The sequence below is a fragment of the Gracilinanus agilis genome, chromosome 3 (assembly GCF_016433145.1).
Source record: "Gracilinanus agilis isolate LMUSP501 chromosome 3, AgileGrace, whole genome shotgun sequence".
Lineage (NCBI taxonomy): Eukaryota > Metazoa > Chordata > Mammalia > Didelphimorphia > Didelphidae > Gracilinanus > Gracilinanus agilis.
In genome coordinates, this window is record NC_058132.1 from 197653215 (window position 1) to 197675856 (window position 22642).

Genomic DNA, 22642 nt, shown 5'->3' on the forward strand with positions numbered 1-22642 from the left:
TGCCACTGACAAAAATATTTTGACCTGTCCAGAAATCAAATAGGGCTTGGAATAAGACTATTAGTTATAGGCAATTAAGTGTAGTTGCCTCTCCTCTGTTTGCTATAAGAGTAAGGGTAAAGAGGAGAAGCCACATGAGGTAGGAGTAATAGAGAAGGAAATAATGAATGAAACATTTAGTGAGAAATAGATACAACATGTCAGAATCAGATCAGAATATTATTGGTGGAATTCAATCAGTTATGTAGCACTATTCTGACATATCCATTTCAAAGTTCTAAAGTTTTAAATCAGTATCTATTCAGAGTAATTTAATATCAAGGTTAAAATGTGAATCTAAGTTGTAAAAAAGAAATAGGAAAACAAGGTTGCTAGTAATAAAAAGATATTTTTTCCTCATTTCCCAAGCAATATACACCTACTAGAAGATGAAGCTAAGATAAATCCCAAGCAAACCATCTTCAAGATAATGTTGAAGACTTAGAACTTCCTACAAACTTATTAATCCCTTCCTCAGAGTAAACTGAAATTTTGTAATGGTACATATATAAAAGAGAAATTTTAAAATAAGCAATAGCAATTGAATAAACTACTTAGATACCTACATGGAAATATCAGAAATGAAAGATTATAAATTTTATTGGAAAAAATCTAAAATATGTCTTTGCACCAAATGCAAATTGTACAGTAAGCATTTCCAAGTTTTAAACCAGCAATGCAGATTCACAAACTATTTCAACAATGACTTTAGCACAAGAATAGAAAACTACTTAAAAAAAGAAATAATGTCTAAATTTTAAGTTTTTTATTTTTGACAAAAATATGATATATTGAGTGTTAACAAAACATGTACTGTGTGCAAGCATGATTCTGCAAAACCTGGAAGCAATTTGTTGGAATTTGATCATGTTTACTTACAAATGATCTGTGATTACTACTATAAAGTAAAAGTTTAAGATGAATTGGTTATGACAATGTACAGAAGATATTATGTTACAAAAGCAGAAAAATGATCCTTGTTAGTGTAGACATTTAGAGACTAGACAAGTCAATTTGTAGTAAGGCAGAAGTTATAGTAAATGTTTTCTTTGCAAACTTGTAAGGAGGTGAGAAACCATTAGAGTGAGCAAATAGGTAAAACAAAAGTGTATTTGGAGTATGGAAATTAAAAAAAACAATTGAGTTATTAAGAGTAATTATCTCTCAGTTGTAATAGGTGAGACTTGTCATGTAAGGCAAAAAGACTTTCAAAATCTTAAACTGGGGCTATTGTAAGCCTGAAATCCAACTTTGGCTATACAAAGTGTTCAGAGGAAAGGCCTTAGAAGTCAAGGGAGGCTATCCCAGTCTGAAGTTGAGATATGGTAAAAAACTGGGGTTAACATATAGTTTATCTGGGTTGAGAAGGGTGAGTAGGAGACAGTAATGGAAAATAGTTTGTGACCTAACAAGCTGGGGAAATACAGTTCAAGAATGATTTGGGCAACTCACAGGAGTGACAGTTGGGTCTTAACTGCCACATTGATCTACCTAGCCAGGGAGTCTGTGAAACAAATAAGTGACAGGATAATACAGGGACAAAAGATTTATAAACACAGGGTTTAATAATGATTGAGGGTCAGGGATAATGGGGAGAGGCCAAACTGAATCTAACTCCTAATGACCACATAAGGGCTGGGAAAATGGGTTAATGCCTACACTGCGCTAATCAGACTATTACAGACTAGAAGGGAAATGGGTCTCTCACAGAGTCATGTCCACTTCTGCTTCTCTTGATGGTACAGGAAAACAGGTTCACAAGAAGGTAAATCCAGGAATGTTAATCAAGGAGCTTGTCTCAGACTGGGATGTCCACCACCCCAGCTAGATCTTCTTGTTCACTTGATCTTCCCTGGTAGGTCTTCCTTATCAGTGAAAACTCCACACTCCTTGGGCTCTTCACTGGGAAGGTAAAGGCGATCACACCCTCTCCCTTTTCCAGCTTAACCACAGTCCTCAAGGGCAAAGAGTTTTCTTCCCTTCATTCCATTTAGAATGTCCCTAGCTGACAGCCAAGGCTTTTTACCTTTTGTCTGTCTGCTAAGTCTGCTTTCCTACTTTTAAAGTCTATTTTATATTACAGATAGCACCCTCTTTATCTACATGTCTAATGGCCCCTCAGTAGAAGTTATGATATGAGCCAGTAACAATTTCAGCTTGTATGCTCTAGTCCTTTACAAACAAGAGGATATCTTTTTTCCCCTCTGCCTTTTCTCTTTGTGATAAATCCCTATTATCAGCACAAACAGCAAATTCTAAGAAGATTGAAAATTCTACTTTCCATTTCCCAAACAAAGTAAATTAGTAATTAAAGGATAGAGTTTAATGACCCACCCCCTAGCCAAGAGCATTGCCTATATCTCCTCAGACACATGGCCCTCTGTCTAAAATTCAACTAGACAGTCCATCATAGTTAACCATTAGAACACACACAATCCAAGCTTATAAATCTTTTATAAAAATTATAACATGGGAGTTGACTTTTGGGTCAAGTTTATGAGTTTACTTTTGAGTCAAAGTTTTGCTTTTATCCACACAGGAAATTGTGGCAAGCCAATAAGAGAACAGATAAAAATCTGAGACTCCTCTTTTGTCCCCTTTTATGATCCACACCTTTTCTTATTGAAAAACATTATAGCCTTCTAGGAAAACTAAGTTCTTAGTAAACCAGCACTTAATGAGTTAACAAGCTTTTTTTACTCAGCAGAGTAAAGCTGCAGCTGTGGGTATATCTCTCTAACTGCTCCAGGCATCCCAAGATCACAGAGTGGCAAGCTCAGGCAAAATAACTTTTAGATAAAGTGAGGCTCATTTTTAACCTTGAGACTGTTTCTTATCCGGTATTATCTTCAAAAGAAAATTCTTTGTAAAACTATAACTTTATTGTGCTTTGATGTGACATAATTTGTGTTTCTGTGCAAACGCAAGTTTTGGGGGGGTTCTTTTGTGTGAAATGAGTCTTGAAATATATATATATATATAATAAACTCCATGTTCCTGGAGCCAGAGCTGGAAGCATGAGGTAAAAGACAACTCCCTTGTCCTATCCTTATTTCCTTATCAACTAAACTGTCCTTATCAGAGATGATAAAGAGATCTCCACAGGAAATGAACAAGCCTAGATGCACAACCAATTCATCCAGCCAAAATCAGTAGACACATGCAGTCAAGGACTCTTGGGAAAAATGGAGTATGGAGAACACGAATGACCACCCCAAGAATCCAAGCCATGAAACCCATAACTTGGGGACAAGTCAAAAAAACAGTTCAAATGGACTATTGTTCAGCTACTTTGGAAAATGTAGCCTATAACTATGCAAAGACTTGTGTTTGTTGTGTAACTATTCCAATATCAATTATATAATTTCAAAATCTATGTCCTCTTCTATTATCTCTATCACTAATCAGATTGGTCAGTAGAAACATTGATCTTAATTTACAAGCCCTTCATCAGGAAACTTTAGCTAATTCTCAATCACCTAGTCCTGCCTTAAACAAAAATTAAAATCCAGCCTTTATTTACTCCATCTTCTCTTCACAAATTTAAATAAAAAGAGAGGAAATATGGCAGACTGAGATCCTTGGGTCCAAAGACCCTCAGCAAGACTCAGACCCATAGAGTAGAAAGTCCCCAGCCACCTTCCTCCTCCCTATTCTCCTTCTGCATCTATGTTATGTTTGTGTTCATTAACCCTATAAACATAGGCAAACTCTTGTGTAAGTATCATGAAACCTAGGTAAATCCTTGGTTAAGTCTCATGTAACCTATTGACACCCCCAAAACCCCCCCCCCCCATCCTCCAATCCCTGCATGAGATGTACCCTAGAAAATTACTGGTCTCCAAAAGAATCAGAGGGGGGAATTGTGCTGGAAGCCAGCCAGCAGTTTCCAGTTATCTTGGGAGGTGTGATGGTTTAGCTGAGGAGGTTGAAAAGAGAGTCAGAGACACAGTGGATTTTCCGTAAACTGTTCTCTGCCACTTCCTGTAGAATCTTTATTTTTATACCTTTCTCTCACAGTCACAGAAATGCTGGGAAAATTTACATTTCAAATTCAAAACAGAGAAAAGAAAATCAAGTTTATACTTGGTTACATAAAATTTTGGCACGCAAAACGTATTTCTGCATATTGATTGTATCCAGTAGAAAACAATTCCCAAGGGTACCAAAACTCTACTTTATCTAAGTTTTATTTTTTTTAAAAGAACCTTCAACATATTTCAAAAGTGGAGTAGAGTGTGAGAACCCTCAAATTCAGGGGGACAAGTCTAACGTTGTAAAGTGGTAAAGTGTGAGAATATTTTGGTTTCATGGGGCTAAATTCAGCTTGAGAAAGGATTGAGGCAAAAAGGTATTTTTATTTTGCCAATCTGTGACCTCCAAACTTTGAGATAGAGAAAACAGCAGCTTCTGCTATTTCACTGAGGGTATAATTATTAACTCACCAAATACTGGTTTATTATAGAGTCTTAAAGGGAATTCTATAAGGAAGTTCTATAAATGGATTTCTATGAAGAAATGTTATATCTATACTACAAAACTTAAGGCTATCCTAAAAATATAGATATTAGTAATTTTAATAATAAAAAATGTTGTTCAGAAGAGAATCACACAGAGAGATCTGATTGGGTATCCATCTATCCTTTGGCCTGATTTTCAGATAATAGGGATTGATGTAAGGCTTTGCTGTTTACACTGACTCGATGGATCCTGATGGAGACCCTTATTTCTCTGAGGGGCTCCCAGCAGAATTGTATGAAGGAAATCATTGATCTGGAGTACAGAGGCTAGCCCTGGCATCCCCTGGCATAAGCATGAGTGGCAATGTGGCAGGGCCAGCATCACTGTGGTGTCCCTAGCAAATGAGGAAGAGCCAGCAGAATATCACCATGGAAAGGCAGACTACATGATTTTTGAAAGCCATTGGGTAAAGAGGGTTCTTAAAACCAGGCAGGAAGCTTTCTCTCTTTTAGCTTCCAGACTTGCACAGGATGTTTGGCTCTTTAAGCTGTCCAGGCTTACCTTTGACCCTAGGCCTTAGCCAGCCAAAAGGAGAATCAGTTCTAGTTAGGCTGAAACCTCTCAATCTCTCCCTCTCTCTATCTCTTTCTCTTCACTAATAAATGTTTATAACTCTGGTGCCGAAACTCCAGATTAATTTTTATTTGTTACCATTGTAAATAAAAACCACAGAACTCTGACAAATGCTATGAACAATCATGACTTCAGATGATTGATGATGAAGTATGGCTCCACACTCAACACTGTACCTGGCATATAGTAGGTGCTTAACAAATGCTTATTTCCTTCATTGTCTCCTCCCCTCTTGGTAGAAGATTGGGTTCTAGAGTTGTAGAATGAAACAACTTTTTCAGACATGATCAATATGTTGAGTTATTTTGCTCGACTATAATTATTTATTATAAGGAAAAAGCTTCTTATGGTGAGGAACGAAATCATAGATAGAGATAGAGATGCAAAAACAGTTAGAGCAACGATTCCCAAAGTGGGCACTACCACCCCCTGGTGGGTGCTGCAGTGATCCAGGGGAGTAGTGATGGCCACAGGTGCATTCATCTTTCCTATTAATTGCTATTAAAATTAAAACAAAATATTTCCAGGGGGTAAGTAATATTTTTTCTGGAAAGGGGGCAGTAGACCAAAAAAGTTTGGGAACCACTGAGTTAGAGGAACAACCATGTATTCAAAAGAATTTTGAACTTGGAGTCAGTGTGCCAAAGGCTCTTTCATTTCATCCTCATCAGGTGGTGTTAAATATGTTACTGCAGGCAAGCAAGTGGGAAGTGAGAAGGCTCACAGGCTTCCTTTAATGCTGGTCCCTGAGAAAAGATGGTCCCTCCCCTATTTCACCACTGGCTGGCTACTTGAGAGTTGCAATTTTATCTCAAAAGCTAGCTAATTGGGATGTGCAATTTGCACATTGAATTATCCCAACCAAGTGAGGTTTAATCAATCAAAAAAAGGATTGAGGTTTAACCAATGAGAGGAGGAGGGGCTTATATACTGCTCTCAAGTTTCAGTTTCTACATGTCACTTCTTATTTGTCACTTCTTATCTTGGCAGCCAAATGTACTACCCTGAGAGGAGTCCATGCTGTCTCTATTCCCTACAAAGAGAAAAGAACAATAATAAAAGACATAAAAAGCACATAGAAGAAAATTAAAAGATGTTCAGAAGGAGAAATAAAAAAGGACAATTTTGTTTTACTTATGTTTAATTTTTTTAATCCAAAAACAAACCATATAATAGAAATTCATATTTATGTGCATTCTTTTATCTTTTTTGGTATACTAAAATGTTTATGTTTGTTGATAATTTTAAAGTTTGTAATAGACAAAAATATTTAAATTTAAAACAGCATCAATTACAAAAAAATTAAAAAGTAACCTGATTAATAATGAGAATCTTATGAAAGCAGAATAGAGCCCTTGGTGTGTAGTAAATTCCCTATTCCTACATTTCTTCAAAAAGAAGTAATATGAAAACTTGTCAAGACTGGTGTAAAAGTGATTCTTATTTCAAGTATGTTGTTCAGTTGTGTTCCCTTTAAGGATTTTTCTTGGCAAAAATACAGAAATGGTTTGCCATTTCATTCTCCAGCTCTCTTTATAGATGAGGAAACAGAGGCAAATGGGCTTCAGTGACTTGCCCAGAACCACATAGCTATTAAGTGTCTGAAACCAGATTTTAACTCAGGAAGATGAGTCTTTCTGACTCCAGGCCCAGAGTAGTGGATATACTGGGCCATCTAGCTACCCACGTAAGTATAATTTGTACCCAATGATTTCTAGTCTCTTACAATATTGAAATCTTATGATTCCAAAATTTTTGGATATCCCATAAAAATCTAATAAAAATGGCTAAAATCTGTAATGGCCATTTTGGTGGGATATTTTTTTATCTTTGTGTGTGTGCGCCTACATGCACAGATAAACCATTATTCTATTTATCTTCTTTACAAGAACCTTAGAATATTTATCTCTGCAAACATCAGTTAGCTTTTTGATACATTAAGGTCAGTATTTCCTGGATGGTACAGATTGAACATGTTTAATGATGTGTGTGTTTTAAAGAAATACATTATAGTGGGTTGAGTGAGGGTGGAGACTAATAACTGTAATAGTACAGCTAGAAGTTTGGTCAAAGGGCACCGACTATTACTTTAATTAATTGATGATTTACGTGAATTCTTTCAAGCTTGCTTCTTTCTCCAATAATGAAGTCATTTTATGGCCAGTATAAAGGTCAATAAAATTACTTGAACTTCCAAGGTACATAAGGTTCTATTTTGGTTCATAGAAAGTTGGAATTCAGAGTAGGTGGAGGAAGACAGTAAATAACAATGGTATGCCAGTTCTTGTTATGCACTGTGTCAATATTTCAGGTCCCTCTCTTCCTGTATCTCTCTTTGTTCTTCATTGAACCTTTTCACCTTTAGTCAGAGATGAGAATTTTAATGACCCAAACTGTACCTAAGGTGATTCTGTGCAATGATTGGGCTCTGGGTGTGTCTTAGCAATCTCCAAACTAGGAAGGATACTTACAGAGTCTTTATGAGGAGAGCACAACCCAACTAATACAATGGGAAAGCTGTGTTTATCTTAGAATCTCCAACTTAGGACTTTCATATCATTTCTTTCTTTCTTTCTTTCTTTCTTTCTTTCTTTCTTTCTTTCTTTCTCTCTTTCTTTCTTTTTCTTTTTTAAATGAAGCTGTGAAATAACAACCCACTGAATGAAAATATCCAAGAAGTCATGTCAGCCTAGAAGTTCACTCATTATAAATTAAAGTAACTCTAACCTATCAAGGTGAAGAAAGCTAATAGAGAATGAAAACTGGTGGAAAATAGTTTCATCTACAGGTAGAGTAAATTTTTGTTTCTACTTTAAAACTAAGAAAATGGAGTAAGAAGTATCTACAAGTGAAATACAGACTAGGTTGTGGAGGGGCTAAAATGGAAAATATCTAAGAAATTACATTTAAAAAGGAAATCCTATTTTAAAGCCTCAGAAAGGTTAAAATTAAGATAATGGTGTAGAAGATACTTGGGAAAGAGAGGCTGATGAGGCAAGAAAGGATTTCAAGAAGAGGAAGAGATCTGCAAATTTATAAAATGGTACAAGTGTGCCCCTACCTACTCACTTCATTACTTTGCATATTTTTTGTATTTACTTATCTATGCATATTATGTTTTCCCTAGCAGGTCTATGAAATATATCCTGTGATCATTCTCATTTGTGTTTCTTTAGCACTTAGAACAGTGTATGACAGTTTGTGGGATGGAATCAGTGTATAATTCTTAGAGTAACATTCTGGCTTGTAACCCTAATATCTTAAGTCAATTTATCTCCTTGCAGGATAGGATTGCCCCGACCCCACTTAGAATGCCAAGGTTTCTTAATCTCCTTTGGCCCGAATGAGACAGAAACAGTTTATGTTTTTACTATCACAAACAACTGGTGTCTTTACTATACGAAGTGTTTTAGGATGTGCCTTTTGAATTTGTACTTTAAAAATGTTTAAAATTGTAGTCTTATGATTTAGGAATAAGTTTTATGAACCAGAGACTAGACTAATAGCCTCTTCTCAGTTTTAAAGCTCCCTTCTCCAGTTTCTTTCACTAGCAACCTTTGACTGCTTTAATTTGCATTCTTACTCCTTTCACCTCTTACTAGCCCAGTTTGTTCAATTTGCATTCAAAGGTGTGCCTGCCTGAGAGACCAGGTCTTGGAGGCTCTGGGAAAGCACTATAGTATCTGGTTAGAGGTAACCATCAGCTCTGGCACCAAAATGCATCTGGGTTTGTATGCAGATTAAAACCTCTGACTCTGACCCTTGACTTTTTCCTAAAAATGTTAATGTGAAGGATGCTCCCTTCAGGAAAGTTTGAATGTATCAGGATGATGTCATTTGAGTTGAGGATTGTATTTTCCCATAAATTACGGAGTTTTTAAAATTAAGGGCTTTATAATAAAGGTTTTTTTTTCCTTTAAATGTTTGGACATTGTCTTAGGTCAATGACTTGAGGCATTGCCCTATACTCTCTCTCAATATAGCATTTCATTTTAATTGATGGCTTCCCCAGTCTCATTTTGAATAGTGGCTAAAAAGGGTACTTCTTGTTATTTCAAGATCCCCTTAGATTTCCACTACACACATTAGCAATTCTTTTTGAATTGAATTGCATTGCCCTGAATTAAAAGATATAAATAATTCATAATCAATGTTAAATTCTACTGAAAATTTTTTTCTGAATTCCCTGAACTGTTGATGATTTGAGATAGTGACTGAGCAAGGATACCCAATTGCATATTAGTTGCCGGAGAAGTCTACAGGGAAATAAAAAAATCATATTCCCTATAGGTAACTGATTCTTTCTGTAGTTCCAAACACACTTGTGTCATTTATCCTTTATCCAGAGTCTGTGTTAGTGACCTATTCCCAGGGCCAGAGATATGGGAATTAGAATAGCCTTGGGGCAGCTGTGAAATTGGTTAAATAAATTGGAGGTCTACAGAAAAAAAGGGGTAAATGAGAGTAAAGTAATACTCTTTTTTTTTTACTTGTAATAGTGATATGGGGGTACAGTTTTCTTTCTGGACACCTCAAACTCCAGAAGTGTTCTAGGTCAAAGGATCATAAGAAATTCCTTTCTAGGAGCATCCACTCTCACCCTCAGGCCTTCAAACTTTCCTCTAAGGATTCAATTAACATAGATATGCACTTTCTGATTCCACTCTGATAAACATTGGGTAGTACCTAATTTAATTATCCTTTGAATTCTACTAATCATCCCTTTTCCCTCAACCTCAATGAATAACCTCATTTTTGATTCACTCCACCCACCCCCCCCTTCCTTATTCTGTAAGCCCTGTTGTCAAAAGGGTATAAAAACCTCAAACCCCATCTCCTCATTGTTCCACCTGCACACAGTCTCCTGGCCTTTCAACTTGGCTTCCAAATTAATAAATTTCTTTTTTATTTTTAAGCTAAGTTTTGGAATCTGGCATTCTTAAAACAGGTAACGTGTCCTGAACCTGAGATTTCATCTCAAAGCTCTCTCTCACACAATAGGATCATAAATTCATTGTTTTAGAATTGTACTGAATGTCAGAAGTCATCTAGTTCAGCTCCATGATTTTATAAATGGGGAAAGCAAGATTAAGTAATTTATTTGATTACCTAAGTAGGATTGTAGGTGGTATGGGGACTTCAGTCTTCTGCCTCCAGAGACATGCCCTTTCCACTGTATCACCACCATCTTCCTTTTCTCATGTTCATATTTTGTAGGACTTTTACAATGGCTTTGAAAATGACTATTCAGAAAATACTGATAATACTGATATCTGCAATAGCTGCCTGGATTTTTTTTATAGATTCTGAAAACTTCTTAAAGGTAAAAATTGTATTGTCACTTCTTTGCCATGAGAAGTCAAATAAATGTTTAATTTATGGAGGAGATGTCAATGAGTCCTTAATCTATAAACACTGAATGACTCAGAGTTTTTTTCTCTCTTCCCCAACTCCTTGGTATCTGGTATTTCTTTGATGTTAATACAGAGCCCTGGAACAAATCTTTTAGGTTATGATTATTTTGACATGTTCTAAACCTAACCCTATATTTCATTCAGTCTTAGGAGGAAGTGGTACATAGTTTTGTTTCTCCCAAGTCATAAATTGATTTCAATGTGGGTACAATATGGATCATTTGACTAACTTGGGTTTGGACACAAGAAGTCCTGACATCTCTCCTGAAACATGGGGGTAGTAACTTGTTAGCAATGGAAATACTTTGTGTAGTCAGCTGTTATTTATTCTCCCAATAATAGGGATTTTAGTTGAGAAAAATAAATTACCTAATCAGATGACGTCTCTAGAGGGATGGGTCAGCATTTGGACAATAAGGCATCCTCCTTCAGGGGAACTGTGGATATGGCAAAATCCACAGGCATTATATAACGAAAGGATAATTATATGATATTCTTGAATTATAGAATTTATAAGTTGTAAAGGGACATAGAGATCAAACTCCTTATTTTACAGAGAGGGAAACTGAGATTAGAAAAATTACATGACTTGCCAGGAGTCACATAGATAATTAGTAGTAGAGCTAGGACTAAGAAACTCATGTCTTTTGGTTCCGTCAAACGCTCTTTCAATGGAAAAAAAAAAACCACAAAAATCATCAACCTCTTTTTTTTTTTTAAACCCTTGTACTTTGGTGTATTGTCTCATAGGTGGAAGATTGGTAAGGGTGGGCAGTGGGGGTCAAGTGACTTGCCCAGGGTCACACAGCTGGGAAGTGGCTGAGGCCGGGTTTGAACCTAATCAACCTCTTTTTAAATAAAAACTAAATAGTTTGGCAACTTGGACTGATCCTCATTTTCTCTCCCCACAAGGATTGCAAGAGTCCTTGAGAATCCATCCTCAGACACATAAAGGACTAATTCCCACATCCACACTGCCTTGAATGAAGTCCCAGAAGCCCCCTCATTTCTCCTCCAAAAGCTATGTGTTTCTACATGGACAGTATTTGTAGGATCAAATTCCAAGTCATAGCATTAAAAGGCCCATTTTCCCTGCTTTTATGTGCAGGCTATAGGTATTTATGGTGAACAGCAGCTGATATATTCCTAAGAGGTATTGGCCTCAGCTGTGTCCTTCCAGAATCCACAGTGCAATTACATAATTTCCTTTTCTATGCTACCACCCTGAACTCTTTTTGAGTTGTGTATGGTTGCCAGTCTTTTTCTAGGAGATGGATATGGCCAATTACTGTAAATAATATATAGAATACTTTCACTTCTATTGGCTTTTGTGATATTCATTAAAGAAAACAGTAATCAATATATTGATGAATATCATCTAGAGTTTTATTGCTATTTCTTCCAATAAAACAGTGTTTCAAATTTTAAAATGTTACAGTATGACTACCTTTATGATTTCTTTGCTTTTATCAAATAAAATAATTATCTACATGTTATGATATGAGAAGCCACAGTTCAAATTTTGATCTAGGTAAAATGAACTTTGTTCAAGCTAATTTAAATATATCAAATATGTTGAGTAACTTTGAAGGAAGGACAGTTGGCATTTGGGAGGAAAAATAAGTTAGAGTGGTAGGGAGAAAAATGCCTGGGTAGGATTTTAATCCTTTATTCTGAGCTGCTGTGATAGGATGAATCCAGAGTAATACTGACTGGATTAGTGGGAAGAATTACTAGAATGAGAGTTTCAGATCTGGATCTCATCCAGTCCTGGTTTTTGTACTAAGTGAACTTGAGGAAATCATATGAGTGAAGAAATAGAGAGATGAAGTCTATGTTCCTACCCCCTCCTTCTTTATTTTTTTTACCTTTTAATCTTCACTGATAATATAAATTATTATTATTAAGAAGATAATTGAGGAGATCTATAATTGTTGAGCCATATACCTACATTCTCATCTTTATAAAGTATTTATGAGAATGACTATATATATGTATATATATATATATATATATATATATATATATAAATGTATATTTCAAATGTATCCTTGATGGAAATATGAAATAAGGCAATAGGCTTTCACATTCACAAAACTGACTGAAAACTGAGAGCATATATGGTCCCATTGTACTTGTTTTTTTCTTTATTATAAGAAATATATGATTTATTAAAGCAAAATTAAAACTCAGAGGCTCTCCTCCAACAAAGATTGGTGTATCCTATATCAATATTATAATAAGATTCCCTGAATGATGTAATCATAGAAACAACTCTTTCAATGATTTTCTCATTATCACTGTCAAGTGAGGTATAAGATAAGGATACAAAAGCTTGCTAATGTTGCTTCCCGTTGTCATGGAAGATGAATCCCAAATTCAAAAGAACAACAAAAAGTAGCACCTCTAAGTGGCTTATGGAGTCTTCTGGTTCAGTTCCAAGAATGAGGAGGACAATGTCTAGTAGGAGGGGACTGTCAAAAACATTGGAAAATAAAGCCTGGAGGAAGGTCATTGAATTTGACAATGAGGAAATTAATGGACATTATTCAGAGAAGTTTCCACAGTTTTGAGGGCTGAAGTCATATTACAAAGCGTTACAGAATTAGACAAAAAGTTAACATAAACAAAAGGTTACATAAAAAGTTTTTTCTTTTATAAAACAAGGAATTTTTGTATTTGAAAAATTTTATTTATTTAATTAATCTAGAATATGTTTCCATGGTTACATGATTCATAAGACAAGAAGTTTTGACTGGATGATCTCCATGTACTTTCCACATCATAATATCAAATCAATTTTATTTATCTAGTGAGGAATATTATTCCTAGTTCTTTTGTTAACAAGACATCCTATAAGTAATTTAAATTCTTTTGAACTTGGTGTACCTCAAAAGCAATAAAAGGTATTAGTTATCTGGACAACAAGAAGTGTTGGGTAAATTAGTTTCTTGTAGAGGCAAGAACACTCTGTAGTTAGCAAGTTTAGGTACAAACCTTGGATCTTTACCTGTTACATGTGTAAATTTAGCAGTTCACCTGAAGTTTTTCTGAGTTTCAGTTTTCTTATCTGAAAAACAAAGGACTTTGATTAGATTATTACTGATTATCAGTAGTTAAGAATAAGTTCTGAAGCAACAGGATTTTGAAGAAAGGAAGAAGAGAAAGTGGAAACACTGTAGTAGTACTGAATGTAGATTATTTTCCTCAAGAAGTTAGCTAGTTATAGAAGAATATAACATAGAAGGATAATAGCTAGTGGAGTTGGGAGGATCTAGTGAATTTTTTTTTTTTAGGATAGGGAGAATTGGGTGTGTCTTTAGATAGTAAGGGAGGACACTTCAAGTTCTAAATTTTTTTTTTAATTTTTTAATTTTTTTTTTTTTACATTTTTAAACCCTTAACTTCTGTGTATTGGCTCCTAGGTGGAAGAGTGGTAAGGGTGGGTAATGGGGGTCAAGTGACTTGTCCAGGGTCACACAGCTGGGAAGTGTCTGAGGCCGGATTTGAACCTAGGACCTCCTGTCTCTAGGCCTGACTCTCAATCCACTGAGTTACCCAGCTGCCCCCTAAAATTTTAATATATAATGAACTGACTGGAAGCCTTAGGGAAAAGTGAGAGTGTAATTTCAGCATTTATAATGGTCTCCAAAGGTCAATATTAAACATATTCAGAATTGTACCATTTATTGTACCATTGTACTCTGTACCATTTATTGTAAGGAAGCAAATTAAAAACAAAGAAAGAAAAAGTCCTTTTACATCCTCATGTACTTTGATCAAGTGTCACTTGCTTCCTTGCTGCTGTTTTTTCCTTAGATTATTTTTACTGGCTGTCCCCAAGCCTGTACCTTTTCCCCTTCTTTTTTCTGGTTTCTGGCCTTCTTCAAGTTTCAGCTAAAACCCTACCTTCAGCAAGAATCAGTGCTCCTCAGTCTTAATACCTTTGAGATTTCTTTAATTTATCCTGTACATAATCTAGTTTGTATACAGATGTTTGCTTATTTTCTCTTCTCAGTCTGTGATCTTTTTAAGGGCAAGGGCCATTAATTTTTTTTTTTCTTTGTATCCTCAGTAATACAGTACATGGAACATTCTTTTTTGTTTGTTTAGGCATTCAGTTGTATCTGACTTAGTGATCTCATGGGGTTTTCTTGGCAATGGTACTAGAATAATTTGCCATTTTCTTCTAAAGTGGATTAAGGCAAATAGTGAATAAGTGACTGATCCAGTCACATAACTAGGAAGTGTCTGAAGAGAGATTTGAACTCAGGTCTTACTGACTCCACGTTCTATGCCCTATCTAATGAACCATCTAATTGCCTTTATATCAGCATAGTAGATGCCTGATAAATTCTGATTGACTCAGTGATTGCCTTTTCTATCTGTCCTTTGTCAGACTTTCATCCATGACAATATTATGAGTGTTCCTCAAGACTGTCCTGGGCCATCTTCTCTTTTCTCTGTCTTCTTACTTGGTGACCTCATCATCCTCCATGAATTCAATCATCACTTCAAAGCAGAATACTGCCTGATTTAAAAATTCTGCCCTACCCTCTTTCCTAAGTTCTGGTCCCATAACACAACCCCACTCTGGGACATTTCAAATGAGAAGTCTCATAGGCATATCAAATCTAAAGCAGAAGACATTATTTTTCCCTAAAATTTTGTCTAATCATCCAAACTTCCAGTCACTTAGCTTTACACACTTTTTGTCATCTTCAACTCTTTTTTCTCACTCTCTCCATATATCCAAATCAATCCATTTCCAAACTGTGCAAATCCTATCTTCATACCATCTCTCATGTAGGCCACCTTCTTTCTACTGGTATAGATACTGCTTTTTTCATGGCTCCATCCCCTCTAATTCAAGTTATTGCAATAGCCTTCTAATAAGCTGGCCTATTTCAAGTTCCTCCCCTTTCCAATCTGTCATCCATATATCCACCAAAATGCTTTTCCTAAAGTACAAATCTTACCATGTCATTTTTTAGGATTAAATAAAAAATTAGGTTTTTTTTGGCACTGGCACTCTTTCCTAACCTTCTTGCTCCTTATGTTTCTTATCTTCTTATAAATTATACCTGTCCACCCAATCTATGGTCCAAGTAGTGATAAATAGAAATAAATAGGACATATATAGATATAGATATAGATATATATATAGATATAGATATAGATATAGATATATACACACGCACAAATATTTTTGTCAAATGATGCCTCTTCTAATGGCAGAGAGAAGGGAGTGAGTTTAATTGGCTATTGTGATGTAACAAACATTTTTTTAAAAGCATTTATTAAGCACCTACAATGCTAAGTTTTGGAGATACAAAGAAAGTCCAAAGACAGGCCTTTCCTTGTAGGAGTTCACAATCTAGTGGGAGAGACAAAATGCAGACAACAATTAGAGTTATCCTACATTGAAAGGTGATAGGTTACCCTTCACTGGAGATATTCAAGCTAAAGATGAATAACTATTTGTCAGGTATGTTATAATGGAGATATCTTTCAGGTATGTTTTGGACTGGTAGTTGGGGTCCTTTCTAGCTCCCAAATTCTGTGATTTTATTCTAAGAGAAGATACAAAAGTACTTACGAAACGCAGAGTCTTTACCTTTAGGTAACTATAATCTAGTTATAGCTTGGCTTATTTGGCATAATTTATGGCAATCTAAATTTAGCTCCAATTCTTTCTTCATTTTTTCCCCTTTTTGAAGGCTTCATCCCAAACCTCTGCTAATGGGTTTACTTGTTTGCATAACTATGTCTGATAAATAAGTCAATAAATGTTCATTAAGAGCCAGGCTGCCTTCTATTGGGCATGGGAGGAAATGGAGACAAAAATAAAATAGTCTCTTCCCTCAATGAATTTATATTCTATTTAGAATTTTTTTTGTGCACACAATATTATACTATATACAATCCAAATACATAACAAATAAAAAGCTTTTTGTTTGCTTGCTTTTGCAGGATTGGAGGAATAGTAATAGCCAAGGAGATCAAGAAAAGCTTAATGATCTCACAGCTGGTCACCACTGGACTTCTTCCTGTTTTCTTTTTTTTATCACTCTCATTAACTTTCAAGTTGATTTCTTGCCTGCTGGCATGTCTATCTAATTTATCCAAAAGCTCTCTTTTCAGGTGGCTATTTCTAAGTATGAGGGATTAAGAATAATATAAAAAAATGTGGATTTAAGATGAGAAAGTTGTTATTCAGAACTTTGTCGAGTCACTCACGATGATGGCCAAATTGGAGTAGCTTCTATGGTTTGCACACAATTAATTACATTTCTTCTTGCTTTAGTTTAGGATTATACTAAAACTTCCTATCTTTCAGTGTCACTGGAACACTTCTAGAAGGTTCTTTTCCACTGAAACACCACTCCGCACAGCCATTGCATTCACAGAAATTGAACTGAAAACAAACAAAATAATCAATCAACTGGACCAACTCATTCCATACAGGCCATTCTCCCATCTGAACACTACTACTAGTGCAGCCCACAGTGTGGCCACTCTCTTTAATCCTAAAACTACCTACTGCAGAGGAGACCAGCTAGATATTCTTCTAGAGGCGAGAGACTACTTGGGGCAAAAAAAGAAATATGGAGGGGATTTCTTAAGGACCAGGATTTCTTCCCCAAAGCTGAAGGCAGGGGCTTCAGGAAGAGTGACAGACTTCAACAATGGCACCTACCTCATCAGCTTCACTTTATTCTGGGCAGGTAAAGTCTCTTTGTCTCTTCTGCTTATCAATCCCAGTGAAGGGGTATCTGCCCTCTGGAGAGCCAGGAACAGAGGCTATGATAAGGTGATTTTCACTGGCCAGTTTGCCAGTGGTGGTACATCCTCGGTCTTCACTGAATGTGGCCTGGCTTTAAACACAAGTACTGAATTGTGCCAGTACCTGGACTTCCGAGATCAAGAAGCCTTCTACTGTAAGAAACCTCCACATGTATCCTGTGATGCATTGACACATATGAAGACCAAGAATAGTAAAATTTCTTATCTTAGCATAAAGGAGAAAACCCTTTTCCAAAGGTAAACAGAGCTTCAAATATACACGTAGATGTGGATAGAAGGTCAGGGGTTCTATACTTCACGTAGATATTCTTTTCCTGAGTCATAGTACTGCAGAGTTAGATTCCTATGAAATCGATTGATAGAAAGGGAGATTCCTGGGAAGGTGTTCTCTTTCATACACACCTATAGTTTTCAAAAGTTACTGATTTCTCTGGATTCTTATAAACAAGTCTTAGTTTTCTAGTGTCTGCGAAGAGAGATGGTAAGCTAGAATTGTACATTAGGATCTTCTTAAAATCTGATTAAAACAAAAGGAATAGATCACACACAAAAACTTGGAAGTGTTGATTGTAGCTGTCCTTGTAGAAACGTATAGGTAAAAACTAAAAAAGGACAAAGTATGCGGAAGTTTAGGAATGAATGGATGTGGGTTGGTCATTGAGTCTGGGCCTGCAACTGATTAATTTATCTTTCTGTCTTTTGAAGGTCCAATGTTGGGGTTGAAATTATGAAACGTTTTAAAGACATCGAGGTCTCAAATTGTAACAGTAAGTCTATAATGAATGGGTGACGTTTTGTTCTTCATCTTTTTAAATGAAATTTTCTACTTACATAATTTTCACTCAGAATTAACTGTTTGCAACCAGGAGACCTTGGTTCTCCTGGAACACAAATCAGAGGAATTATCAAAGTATCCTTTATAAAAAAATTTTTCAATTTAAATTAAAACCAGTCTTCATTCTTTGACCAACTATCCCTCTACCATCATCACCATTTGAGTATATAAAAAACCAACCAAATGGAAAAACTAAAATTTCAGTCCTGTTTATATCTAATGCTCTCCTAAATATTTTATATGGAGGCACTCACAAGCAGAATTAGAAAGCACTGATATATATATATATATATTTTAAACCCTTACCTTCTGTCCTGAAGTCAATACTGTGTATTGGCTCCAAGGCAGAAGAGTGGTAAGGGTAGGCAATGGGGGTCAAGTGACTTGCCCAGGGTCATACAGCTGGGAAGTGTCTGAGGCCAGATTTGAACCTAGGACCTCCCGTCTCTAGGCCTGGCTCTCAATCCACTGGGCTACCCAGCTGCCCCCACTGATACATATTTTTTAAAAGTCTCTTTTAGTGAAACAACATCTATTTGAGAGTCTATAAACTTTTCTTCTGAGTTTCAGTTTTGCCATGTGAATTTCACTGATAAACAGAGACCTTTCTTTAATCAACAGGGAAATTTCTGCTAAATTGTATATAAAATGAATCTCATTAAATTAAATTCCATTTAGCCAGTGGCTTTCATTATTAAATCTGAGCTCTGTTACCTAGAAAAAAAATCTCCCAAAGATTAGATTAAAAATTTTTAGTGAATTCTAATCTCTGCTTCTCTCCAACTCCCTATAGTCAATCTTTGGCTATCTTCTAAAATTTTTATCTTTTTAAATAGATTTATTTTTGTCTTCAATTTCTAATTATGATACTCCTATCCTTCCAAGGGAATTTTAATTGCCTACTAAACCATCTTCTCAACTATAATTTCTATCCAATCTATGTTTCCCACAATTGGCAGATTGAGATTCTTTATGTATAGTTTCTGTTATTTGTCTATTCCAAAGTGCTTCAGCAAGATCATGAACAACCAGCATCCATCTTACAATTCCAATCAATGCCATCCTGCTCTTTCCACTTTTCCTGATTTAGCCACATGACTATATATCCTCTATGTATGGCCCGAGAAATGGCCATTAAATGCATAAATGAAAGAAAAAGCATTTATTATGTGCTCATGTCCTAAGTGCCTAGGCTACAAATATCAAAGCAAAGAGTCCTTGTTCTCAGGGACCTTATATTCTAATGGATGAAAAACACACATTGGGAAGCCGTGGCCAGGGAAGGTACTTTGATTTGGAAAGGTAAAGGTATAGTGAGATGGGCCACTGAGAATACAATTTAACACACTCTATGAAAAAACAATAACAAAGTTAATTACATTATGTTTTATAATTCCAGAACTGGAAAATTAACTGGAGAAGATGTAGAGAGATGAGAGTGTCAAGGAAAGAGTGAATGTAGTGTCAAAAATTGTAAAGAGGTCAAGGAGAGTGAGAATTGAGAAAAGGCCATTGTAATCAGCAACTAAGAGATCATTAGTAATGAGCAAGAGAAATTTTGAAGAAATGATATGGTCAGAAGCCAGATTATAACTATGTATATATATATATATATATATATATATATATGTTCATACATGGACACATATTATATATACTTATATAGTATTCACTCAAAATTCCAATATTAAGTTTCATGTGTATACATGCATATTTATGTGTGTACATATATAAGTTACATATAACATACAATATGAGGGATGGAAATCTTAATGAGCAAATATGTACATACATATGCATGTATCTACACACATATATTTCATTTTTTTCAAATTTCAAATAGAGGACTTAAAAAAAGGTTGGTGAAACCTTGCCATATTTGTAAGAAGAAGGGAAGAACAATATTAAAGATGAAAGAAGACAGAAATGTTAAGGGGGAAAACTCTATGAGGAGAAGGATGAGAACTAAATTCTAGGGCATGAGCAAAAAGATTGGTCTTGCCAAGAAAAAGAAAGAATGAAAGAAGAAGAAAATAAAAAATGATGTCAAGGAACTTTGACATGGAAAACACGAAGGAAGAAGGAATATGTGACAAATGAATTCATGTTTCTATTTAACAAGAAGGCAAGGTCTGCTGTTTTTAAAATTAATTAATTAAGAATATTTTTGCCATTTTTCCATGATTCATGTTCTTTCCCTCCCCTCTTCCTTCTTGCCTCCTGGAGTTGATGATCAATTCCTCTGGGTTTTACATGTGTCATTGATCAAGACCTATTTCCATATTATTAATATTTGCAATAGAGTGATCTTTTAAAGCCAAGATCCCCAATCATATACCCATCAAACCACATGATTGATCATATGTTTTTCTTCTGTGTTTCTATTTCCACAATTCGTTCTCTGGATGTGGTTAGCATTCTTTTTCATAAGTCCCTCAGGATTGTCCTGGATGATTGCATTGCTTCTTTATTACACTTGGCTAAACTGTTTCTCCAAAGTTGCCAATGATCTTGGTAGTAATAAGCCTTCATCCTTACTCATTTCTCTATATAATACTAATTTTTCTTTTATAGTCTCTTCATAAGCATTTTATGCTTATACATGAATATTATTGTTAGGTAGCTAAGTAGTATATTATATAGAGAGTTGAACCTGGAGTTAGGGAAGATCTGAGTTCAAATCAAACTTCATACATTTACTAGATATGTGATTCTTTCAGACAATAGAAGACAATAAAGGACAATGTAGTCATACCTCTGAGAAGTTTCCCTTTCTTAGGAATTGGAGATAGTACTATAGAACAAAGTGTTTTTTTCTCTGCCCTCTCTTTAAACAACCAAAGACAATGTACTCTCAACAACTCCCAACAGCATTGCTTTTCCCAATTAGATCAGCTCTCCAGAATCATTTAGAGAAACTCTTTTATCTGTTTTAGTTCCTTGACTTCTTCCAGCTTCTTAAGTTATTTAACCTTTATTTGCCTTAGTTTCCTCATTTGAATGTTTAGTAATAATAATACATACCTTCAGGATTATTTATAGTGATCAAATTAGATAATATTTGTAGAGTGTTTTGCAAACCTTAAAGTGCTACAGAAATGCTAGCTGTTAGCTATTATTATTTTATCTAGTTGTATGAAGTATTTGGTTGGTAATTTTATGTAAAGCAACATCTTTTATCAGACAGGGAAACAAAGAGCGACAAATGCCAGATTGGAATGAAAGTCCCTGTTCCCAGTGGTTATACTTTGCAGGGGAGATGGATTCCAACATCATGTAATCTTACTCAATTTAATGCTATGAATATAATCAATAGTTGCTTGAAGGGGAAACTCGTTTACCTCATGGGAGATTCAACACTGCGCCAATGGATATACTACTTCCCTAAAATTCTGAAAAGTATGTATTTCTCTAATATTAATTTCCAAATGAAAGCTGAATTTCAGTCATGTACATTTAAAAATTTTTGGACGTATGGACAAATATGTGTAAACTATGGAAATATAGTTTTATATAGTTTATGAATACATTTTCTCATGTATGAATTATGAGGGAATTGAAGTAGACTCTAATGTAGACTCTAATGTATCTCTCTACAAGATTGCTCTGCCTTTGATGGTTGGGAATGAAACTCTTACCAATCAAGATTTTGAGAACAGGATATATGGTTGATTATGTCCTTTTTTAAGTTCAGTTAATTAATTAATTAATTAGGAATGGTTGATCATGTTTTAAAAAGTGTTACAGATTTCTTCTTTTTCTTAAATATATATACACATACATATTCACTTGTTTTTATCAGCCCTGAAATTTTTTGATTATCATGGAAGTGGAAAATTAAAGAAATATGTACTTTTGGATATAGAAAGACATATTCACCTTCAGTGGAAAAAGCATGGACATCCATTTGTCACTGAAGAACTCTTCTCAATTAAAGAGGATGAATATGTTACCCGTGAAATTGACAAAATATCAGGAGACAAAAACACAGTCATCGTCATTACCTTGGGACAACATTTTAGACCCTTTCCCATTGATATCTTAATACGAAGAGCCATCAATATTCGAAGAGCCATTGAGCGATTATTCTTGAGAAGCCCAGATACAAAAGTCATCCTCAAAACTGAAAACATAAGAGAGATGTACATTGAGGCTGAGAGATTTGGTGACTTTCATGGCTACACTAATTATCTTATTTTGAAGGAAATTTTCCAAGACCTTAATGTAGGTGTCATTGATGCCTGGGATATGACCATTGCATATGGCACAAAAAATGTACATCCACCCAACCATGTTGTTGAAAGTCAGATTAACATGTTCTTAAATTATATCTGCTAAGGGACAGATGCACACTATCGTGAGGGATCACTCTCTGCAGATATCCCTGTTGATAATGTGATAGATTTAACTCTTGTTCCACAACTGGAGAATAATATCACATTGGAATAATCTA

At 35.3% G+C, this 22642-nt stretch overlaps 1 protein-coding gene across 1 annotated transcript; it reads left to right on the forward strand.

Moving 5' to 3' along the window:
- Positions 1 to 10360: 10360 nt before the first annotated feature.
- Positions 10361 to 22527, forward strand: LOC123239065 (NXPE family member 1-like). Its single transcript, XM_044666336.1, has 5 exons — positions 10361 to 10456; positions 16888 to 17591; positions 18060 to 18121; positions 21373 to 21588; positions 21992 to 22527. The coding sequence occupies exons 1-5, from the start codon at positions 10361 to 10363 to the stop codon at positions 22525 to 22527; spliced, it is 1614 nt and encodes a 537-aa protein (XP_044522271.1).
- The last annotated feature ends 115 nt before the right edge of the window (positions 22528 to 22642 follow it).

What these genes read in the sequence shown, in the direction of transcription:
- LOC123239065 (XM_044666336.1), top strand. Translation starts at nt 10,361, where the DNA reads ATGGCTTTGAAAATGACTATTCAGAAAATACTGATAATACTGATATCT. An exon ending in GAGAAAACCCTTTTCCAAAG is followed by an intron (nt 17,592 to 18,059) that starts GTAAACAGAGCT and finishes TGTCTTTTGAAG; the next exon opens with GTCCAATGTTGGGGTTGAAA. An exon ending in CTTCCCTAAAATTCTGAAAA is followed by an intron (nt 21,589 to 21,991) that starts GTATGTATTTCT and finishes TGTTTTTATCAG; the next exon opens with CCCTGAAATTTTTTGATTAT.